We start from the raw sequence: 10461 nt of genomic DNA on the forward strand, positions 1-10461 counted from the left end.
ATATATAAATCATCAAAGAAAGGTAAATACAGTGTTCGAATAAAGGACTTTTATTCGAACACTGTATTTACCTTTCTTTGATGATTTATATATGATTTACAGTGTTAACGGCTACCTTGATTTATATTATATATATATATACAAACATACTTTTTTGAAATTTTATCTAGTCATATATCATCAAAATGATGTGTCTAATAAATTGGCGGGAAAATATTAGGGGGCGGGTATACTCGTCGATGGCACTGTGATAGAACTTTTTGCTGATTATGCCAAGTGCGAGTTATCTCATTCTCTTTTTGCATGGGTTGGTATATGTTCAAAGGGCGCCCCCACTTGTACCGCTAGAGTGTACTACCGGCAACATAACACAACAAACATACATATGTCATTTGTACGTTATCGTCTAGGTGTATCTTCCCCGAACTACCAGCTGTTGAGTCTGTGGTCGTACATTGTATAATAAAGAAGTTATAAATGCTAGAATGAGTATACTCGTTCCTGGCGCCCTCAGCAACACCCTGTGGGCGAGTATACTCGTCGCTGACAGCCAACGTGTTAACCATTGCCATTCTTTTAAGACACAATATTTTTATATCTAATCTGTTGGTAATTAATTTGTTAAAAATATACCAGCATACATTTTTTATCATTTTTATTAAATCTCATCCAAAACAGTGAGAGATTGACACTGCCATTTTTATTTCTCATTTATTTCACTCACTTGGGGATGCATATGTGTGAACAAAAACGTGTTAAAAAGGTGGTTTTTTTTTCTTCCCCCGTAAGCAGGCGTATTGCGTGTTAACATATGTTGCAGGTTTAGGATATGAGACTCCTCCAAACTCCAAAATAGGGTGTAAGTTTGAGGAAATGTTTTGAATACTGATACCATGACTTTACAACTGAGTAGGATTCTGTGCTCATTCTCCTTCACTGTCACAGACTATTGATTCAACCTCATGTTCAGGTTTACTTTCTACTCCGAATATACTTGTTTAGGGGTAATATTTGGGGTATTTTGTCTGTACTGCATTACATAACATGTTAGGATTCTGAGTTGCCACCCCCACCCTGGGAAATCAACGTCAAAGTAAGATCTTCTTGGTTATGCTATTATTTAATACTTTATATAAATTCATCTACATTTATTATTATATATACAGACCAATTACCATTAAAATGATTCGATTTGATGCATAACTTGAGTGGGTATGTTGTATCAATTATATTATGCCTGAAAGTTCAATCAGGTCTGATATACAATTACATATAAAATATTGCTCACTAGATCTCTTTTTGACTGGGTAGCCAAGCTAGAGCTATTGCTATATGGTAGTAATGCCATAGCCCACAGCAACTATTTGCTGATGGAGCATTTTGAGGAAATTCGAACCCTGATTACTGTTGCCTGTCACCTCTATTGTCTATTTTTGCTCTGTAAAAGCATACCAGTAGGAATTTAACTGAAAAAAACTAGTATAAATTATATATTTTACCATCTAAAATCAGACTTCATACCTTTTTCTTGGTATAAACTGTATATGACTTCAGAGAGTAGCCCACATTTTGCTACATAAAATCAAAATCTCCCAAAAGCCTAAAGTAAAATCCACGCTACAGAGGATTTCCTGCTACCACATGTGCAGTACAGTCTGTTGCTTATTATAGAAGACCGCATTGTTAAATCAAAAACTTTTATTTTACAAATACAGTACCGGCCAGCATGATAAAGGATGCTCAATTTTACTTCATACTACTGTACTACACCTATTGTGGCATATAAAATAATAAGTGGCGCTTTGAGAGTGATCATTAGGCCTATACTGTACCAGGACGCATTATTTGTTTTCCTATACATTTCCGGCAGAAATTATAGAGGACACTATTTAAGGTCATTTAGGTGAACTGATAACATGAATAATGCATGCCTGCTTGACACTTCTTCTCGCAAGTCGCGAAAGTGGTGTGCTGTTCGCAGCTTGTGGAATATGAAAGCATATGAAAGCTACGGTGTTGTTAGGGCATGGAGGAGTTAGTTTAGAAACTAAACTACTCCATGGTTAGGGTAGGCCAAAATCTCTTGGCAGTCGATCGAGAGGAAAGTGTATAGTTGTTACAGATTGAACCACCGTAACTGACTATTACTGTAATTACAATATTCCTATAGACCGAGAGCCCAGAAAATTTAATCATGTGAAAAGAGACAAAAGGTTTGATGGTCTGGTCATGATAGTATAGGGCCAAGATACAATATTCAGTATTGCTGCCAGGGCACATCCTGTACAAGCAGGCTGGGGGAAATGAAATAGGGGGTTAAATAATGCATTTAATCATGTGGAGAGAGACATGGATAAAAATAATTGGATATTACTCCCAGGTAGATACTTGCAATAATGTGATATGTGACAGCAACTTTTACCTGTACGTGACCCTAAACAGTAACATTAAAGGCCACGCCCAAATACATTTAATCATGTGAAGAGAGACACGGATGAATATTTTTTTATTGGAACTATTATACATTGGGGGTTACAAAAATACCAATGACAGCAATTTTATCCTGTACATAAGCCCAGACAGCAGCCCCAAGGGACCCACTGGGATCTTATATGGTAGCAACATGATAAAATCAAGCAAAGAGAGACATGAATGAAACCAACTAGGAATTATTACTCGTACATTGAAGAATGCCGACACACCGATGACAGCAATTTTTTCATGTACGTGACCTTAAACAGTAACATTAAAGGCCACGCCCAAATGACATTTAATCATGTGAAGAGGACACAGATAATTTTTTTTTCATTGGAACTATAATACAATGGGGGTTAATAAAATACCAATGACAGCAACTTTATCCTGTACATAAGCCCAGACAGCAGCTCTAGGTTCCCAAAAGGACTAATATTATTTATGGTATGATATGGTCGAATCTAATAATGATTAGAGATAGTAGAATGCAACTGAAACACCTGATCATGACACAGACAGTGTTTCTGGATATCAACTTCGTAATAAAACAGGAATTAAGTGAAGAATGGGACCATTTACACTGGAACTTTCAAACAACGGAAAGAGAATCCAATTGACAGCAAATATTTACTACTTTAGCTATAGATTTCCCTTTGATAATAAGATTTCGTTACACTGACTTCAGATGAAATACAACAATGCCAAAATACCAAAAATATGCCTGAGCAGTGTTTACGTTTGAAAGTATAAAAAGGCAGCGTTGAATTTGTGGTTGATTATTTGAGTAGTGTATTATATAGCAATAATTAACTGCTACACTACTGATTCTAAAGGATAAACGTTTAGAAATGCTCGGACACACAGGTACAATTCTATGTATTGTTTTAATGGTGACTTCATGCAAACATTTCGTTCATATTCTATATAAATAAAGGCATAGATTATATAGCAAGCAGGTATATTATAAACACTAATTTTTTGATATTCTATACACATGATATGACGTACTGTTTAGGCTGTGTCTACCCAATTAATTATTGAATAGCTAGTTATATTTAAAATGATCAAAATCAGATGGAAGTAAAAATAGCTTTCATTGATTTACAGACAGTTCTACACAAATCCTTAAATTTTACCAACCAATGAATCATGCCAAAGTATACAGAGATGCTCGCTGTCTGTTAATAGGCAGGGATTTTTTTTTCTCTTGTAAAATTGTAACTGTGTCCAAAGTACTAGTAATTTGTTTCCGAGCATTTCTAAACGTCCTTCAGAATCAGTACTACTAAGTAATAGGGAGCATATAAAATTGCTACAACACACACTGTATAAGCCTAACTTTAGGCCTAGGCCTACTTAAATACAGTGCCAGATTCAATATTAGCCTACTTTTATACTTTTGAAGACCATGCTGTAGGCCTACATAGAATGTGTCTAATCAGTACTACAATTTTTACACTGTCTTGACTACCAAGTCTTTTTTAAGATATTTTGGCCTAGTGACTCGAGTAGAATTCATCCACGCACAGAAATCAATACATCACTGACTCTGTTTCACGAGGGGGAGTCTGTATGCATATTCATGTATATCAGTTCTCCTAACTGACCTAAAATAGCACCCTCTATAATTTCTGCTGTAACTGTATGGGGAAAAAAATAATGCTACCAGGACCTATACTGAAAGAGTCAATAACCACCTCAGCCTCAACATGGAGGTGGTTCTATTTCAGCAGTAGGCCTACTGAATCTTCCAGTATCCCAAAAGTGCTGTTACATAGACCTTTATTTCTATCGCTTTTCAAAAGGAATTTATAATCATGGTAATTATTATACAAATATTGATGCTCATGAGGGGAATGGTGAAATCTATTGCCACGAGCCTACTATCTTCAGGCTACGGTCTCCACATTACCAAGGGGCTATAAGATTTAACCGTTTCCCGAATCTTGAGCAGTCAATATTTGTTTTATATACATAGATTCTACAAGGCCTAAAAAAGAAATGAAAAGAGTACCAACCAAGTAGGTCTAGGCCTTAAGCCTAGCCTACTTCCTGGCCTTGGCGGTCAATCTCTCTCTTCGTAAAGGTCACAGTCCCCTTTACTGCAGTGCGTGTCATAAATTACACAGTGACGTTTTAAGTATGGTCTGAGATTACAACGCGACAGGGCAAAAAAGTACTATTATTTAACATGACAGTACTTTTTTGCCAAAGAATTTATGAAATATCATTAAAACCTACATCATAGGAGTGATCGTTGAAGTTATTACTAGCTTTTTAACCAATCAGATGCCTGGAATCTATGTATGCGTTATATAATAATTATTATACAACTTACCATACTTACAAATAAATTAAAAAATAAAAAATATATCACATACCTCTTCATTCATCACAATGTTCTGTCTAATGATCCGTTTGTGAGAATCAATTTGGCGATTATTAATATTATTATCGTGATTGTATAATGTCAGAATTCCGATTACAAGCAACCAGAAGAGTTCATATCCGTAAAGAAGAAGTTCAATGACAGCTTCAATAATGGACAGCACGAGATAGCCACCCATTGATGCTAACACAACATCAAAATATACTGGCAGAATAGAGTTGCTTACAAAAGCACTCACAAATAAATATATTGAATGGCGTTTCAGTCTTTTGGAGAATTCACAAAATAGAGGCTCTTTTGTTGTCTTTTATTTAATGGTAGAAAATAGAAATTATGGTAAACTATTACAAAACTTGAAGCTCAAACCATGGTTGTAACCAAAAAAGTGCATTAACTTGAGCATTGTCCTTTACTAACGTGATATATATTTTGGCACAGAAATAGTGTATTGTGCTTCAGAACCACATTTAATCCTTGATTCAGATTTCAATCAATTTTAAATTTCAAATAATGATAATCAATAAGTATCTCCAAACAATAGTGATCAATAAGCAGTGTGTATCAATCCATATCTTTGATTAATCAGCTATCAATAAGTATCAATTCTAATCAATGATGATCAATCTGCTACCAATGACAAAAATTACCAAAGTATTTTTTTCTGGAGTTTCTGAATAGTAATAAAAAACATGACGGGATCACCTCAAAGAAACAGTGTTGCATGAGATTATTCCTATTGCTCAAATGACAAATCAGTCAGTCAGTATGTCAATCAATCAATCAACCATTTAGTGATGTATGCTTCTCTAGATACCACAATCAATGTGACCGCAAAATAAAACATCGCATATCAAATATGGTAACATGTTTCTGTTCATGTATTACTGGTGGTTAATCCCACAAGTATTTAGCAGCCAGCATGATAACATGCTTCTCACAGTAAAGTTTAATAAGGTGATAACAGTTTACTGGTCTTTAATTCACTGAGGAATGTTACCAAAGGCTTTTAGCAGTTTTGTGGGACAGAGCCTCCGGCCTGCAGCAAAAATCTCTGTTAGATTGTCGACATCAACATTTTTAACTGTCAAAGTGTCTTGAACATAAAATCAAAATTTCGATGATGTAAGTACTGTACTCAACTTAACTCAAAAAAGAGACGAAGTGCATTATGAATATCTGATTATTCCAAATATAACTTATGTGAAAATTGACTATTATGCACTTAGGAAGAAGTAGAAAGTTGTTGTTCCGCACAATTAGTGTTTTAAAATAAAGTCTTTTTAATGGTTGGTATTTGGTGGATTTTCCAACGATAATAAAGTTTAGATGGTTTTTATCTCAAAATAGCTTTCTGTTTCTGTAAGCTTTTGCACAATTAACAAATGTGGTCACACAGTAAAGAAATACAAGGATTAATTTAGTTATTAAAACAAAGGACTGAAACTTAAAAATAAATACTTTGTTACTACCACATGGAATGTTTATTTAGATGCGAATGCTTCAAACTGATAAGTTTACTGTAGCTTCTGTACTTAAACACAATCTTCCAATTTTTCTAAATTTTGATCTGAATAGCTTAGTTTCTATAAATCTTGTAGATTACTTTAATTTTGTAACTCAGATTCTATACTTTTAATAAATAATTCCATAAATCAGAAATATCATCCTTCAAAAATGTTTATATCTTGGAACATATATCCAGACTGTGTAAGTTGACAATGAACTGAAAATGTAAATGGTACAGTACTCTCTTGGTAAGCCAAAAGGACTGCTCAATTTGACAATTACTTGTGAAAAATTACAGTGTGTTCCTGTAGTAATAGGTGACCCAGATACATCATAAAACTTGATGATAGTGCAATGAAGTAAGCACAGACAAAAATCAACCAAGTACAGTATAAATATTCCAATGAAACATCCATGAAAATAACTAGGTCTATTTGATTCACTACCCAACAAATAGAAGGTATGAATATAACAATTTTTTCACTTAGTCAATCAAAAGCCAGCTGTTTCATTTTCAAGCATTACACAAATATCGTATGAAGTCATATATACTGTACTTGTCGAAAAAGTCTTCAAAATCTTGAAATGTCAGTAAACAACTAATATGCATGTTAATACTGTATCACCAAGCTATCAAGATGATGTTCTTGTGTCTACTGTAAGTAGAAGTCAAGTAAATGATAACTTCCTTTCCAGTGAGAAAGATAAAACTTCTATCAAAACACCCACCAGCAGAAAACAGCTTCTGTAGGAAAAGTACCGATATCAAAAGCGAACAAAAAAAAATATATATAAAATAAATGCAAAACAACGTTTTTTAATTCCAGCAACAAATGGTTTATCATTTCACAAAGAAACAGTTTGTCCTCTTCTCTTGTTTAACAAGCAAGTTTTGAGCGCCTGGAGACCACTGGTGTTAGGTTTCTATCATTTAGCATTAGCCAATGGGCAATACACAGGGAATACAAACGATTCACATAGATTCAAATTCCTAACATTCTCTTCAGCATGCTGTATCATTATTTTAGAGATAATCATTGCCTGTAGGATGGAGCAGTAATGTTTGGAATCTGATGATAAGCCTGTCATGTGATTTAAGTCCAGTGGTGCAGAACATATTGATGGTGTTTGATTTACTCATCTTGAATTCCAATCAAATTGGCAGAACCAGTTCCAATATCACTCCAATATGACACACTTACTAGAGCATTGGTGCTTTATATCCTCTGCATAAAAAGACAATGTGCCTATATTCTATAAATTATATGCGACTGAAAAGAATTTTTTAGAAAAATGCATGCATTACTCGCCTATAAACCAAGGAAAAATATTGGCACAAATTTTAGTTTTACACAAAAGGGAAAAAAAAGAAAACATTTTTGTCGATGATTTCTTCGTTACTAGACAAATTCAGAGGTTGTAGCACATCCGCTGGAATGCTCTTATTTTTGTGTAGAGTATATTTTATACAGTCAATAGAGTGCGCCCTCTCTAATAATAAATTTAGTTTTTGTACTTCGCATCTCGCACACTGCGGTTGATCGAGTAGACCTGAGATGTTTGTTTAATTGTCAAAATCTCAGTAAGAATCATTTTTTTGTTAACAAATTTGAAATAATTCCAAAGAAATATTGTATTTCACAAGTATCAATACTAGCAACGGAAAATATCATGTTGACCGATTTTATGTCTGATAACAGAACCTAAATCAAGGTAAGGCTAGGCCTAGCCTGCCATGATGGATAGGCTAAAGTTTCCGGTGCCTACTATATTTCGTGTAAAAAATTCATCTGCTTTTATTTTTCGTTTTCCAGTCTCATTTTACATTTTTTCACGCTGCACCTTTAGGCTGTAACGATCAAGATGAAACAGTCATTAAGAAACTGTACTACGAAATGGGAATTCCGAACTAAGCAATGCGCATTCACAGTTACCAAATAACCTCCATGAATTACCTGTAAAACCACAGTGAGCATGCGCGTGGAAATGTTAGACAGCCAGTGTGAGCATGTGCATTGAGAAAGTGACGTTATTGAGCCATGTAGAGCATGCGCAGTTACCAAAAAGACGTCTCAGGAACCAAATAGCAGCTGCGAAGAGGGTATGATTACCAAAAAATCGTCTGAGGAACCAAACAGCGGCTGCGAAGAGGGTATGAAATAGAAACGGTTCGAACTTTATATGCAACAATTGAGCATGCACAATTCAGCTAAAGCGATCAGGTATGGATGGAAAATAATGAGAACTCGAGCGGATCGAAAAGCCTCTATTTTGGCTATCTTTACAGACATTTCAAAATTGTTCGTCAGAGGAAATTGTAATTAATTATTCCAAAAAAAGGTTTATTAGGCTCTATTGTCGTACCTACGTATGTATGCCTATGCATTGCCAATCCCAGAAAAAATAACCACAGAAACTGACGACACAACCTAGGGTCTACTACTAGTCAAGTAGTAGAGCCAGGGTATTCCACATTTATTGTGTTGAAAAATACGGTGCCGTACGCTGAAGAGGTTAGGGTTAACTATTATCAAGATACCGTACGGTAGCCATGCTTTATCGACCCATAAAAAATAGTCACACACTGGCAGCAGTAGTAGTAGAAGGGCCTAACCAAGCTAGTGGGGGAGGGGGATGAATACAAATAAATAAAATAATATTAAAAATAACATTATTATTATTATTAATAATAACAATAAATGGTAAAAATGCGGTTTGGCTCAGTGGTTTTCTTTCTGGTTGTTGAACTTATAGTCAGCAGAAGTACAAACCAAACTGAAACGATGTCCAAGTATATTCTCATGGCATATAGATTGTAGTTAAGTACTAAGCTTCTTAAAAAAACAAAACAGTAACAGACCCCATGGATAGCAAAATGATCAAGGGAAAACAACGTAAATCCGAGATGAGATCGATATTTATTGGGGAAGAGTGAAATATGGTGCAACACAGCAAGAGAGAAAGATTGATTTGGCATAGACATCCTGACATTTGTCCAGCAGTGGACCAACAGTAGCTGATGATGAAGCCTCTGAAGGTTATCAACATAATTAACTTACTGTACCATACATCCTGGCCAGTCAACAACAGTGAACAAAAATAATCTTAAATATAGAAATAAATAATAAAATTAATTAACCAAAATTAATGCCAAAATATTACAATGAAAATCCAAATGGAAGAATTGAATAGATGTTGCAGCATTTTTTTATAGGAAATATTTCTTGTTCATGTTTAGGATTGTCTAAATTGAGTTAAACAATAAATTTTGTATTATATTTATAAATCTTCATAACATATATTAAAATCAGATTTTTCTTAACTAAAATTTTGCCGCTAATGGGGCTTTAACTATATATTAGAACTGTCTGTGTTGAGCTAAAATAAAAACTTCAATCGACCCCTGTCGTGGACAGATGAAAGTGCGACGGTTTACTGGCTGTAGAGGACATGAAGTGACCCTCAGGGGAGGAGAAAGTTATTGAAATTGCAACTCCAGTCCTGAGCGCATAGAGACCTCGTTTATCTGCGCTATATAAATCCATCTATTAATATTATTATGAGGCTTAGTGAGTGGAGATGTTTGGTCGTGAGACCTTGACAAGAATTAAACCCAGGACGCTGTGATTTGGAAGACAAAAAATGGAAATTTGCTTAGAGGGGTGGGGGGGAAACAGAAAATGATAATTTGCTTGGAATCATGGCCGATGGGTGTATAAATTGCTTGAAGGGAGGACCAGACAATGAAAAATTCCTCAGGATCATGGCCGATGGGTGTATAAACAATGGAACTTTGCTTGGAGAGAGGACTAAGGGAGCCTTGCAAAATAAAGCAACACGTATACCCGTCTACAACGCATGGTTGGGGATTATAATCTCTTCGCGTTGCCGACGAGTGGTTCAAGATACTGATCAAAAATTTTGGACGATTCCATTTCGCGAATTAGGGTTCGTTTTCCGACGTTTTTGTTCTACTTGTTTGCGTCGGTTTATCTCGTGATTTTGATGTACTGTAATTTATCGACAAGTCTCTTTTCTATGTTTTGTCATAAGTTTCATTCATTATTATGAATTGGTTTTAATACTATATC

At 35.0% G+C, this 10461-nt stretch overlaps 1 protein-coding gene across 1 annotated transcript in view; it reads right to left on the reverse strand.

Moving 5' to 3' along the window:
• The window catches only part of LOC117112352, a 46003-nt gene extending 38720 nt beyond the window's left edge, over positions 1-7283 (reverse strand). Inside the window, exon 1 of the mRNA XM_033255429.1 lies at positions 4857-7283. Coding sequence (XP_033111320.1) covers positions 4857-5042 — 186 coding nt within the window. The 5' untranslated portion in view covers positions 5043-7283. The remainder of the gene's footprint in view (positions 1-4856) is intronic.
• Positions 7284-10461: the final 3178 nt, after the last annotated feature.

Source organism: Anneissia japonica, unplaced genomic scaffold (assembly GCF_011630105.1).
Source record: "Anneissia japonica isolate Jap-2015-1 unplaced genomic scaffold, ASM1163010v1 scaffold581_len1011336_cov187, whole genome shotgun sequence".
Taxonomy (NCBI): domain Eukaryota; kingdom Metazoa; phylum Echinodermata; class Crinoidea; order Comatulida; family Comatulidae; genus Anneissia; species Anneissia japonica.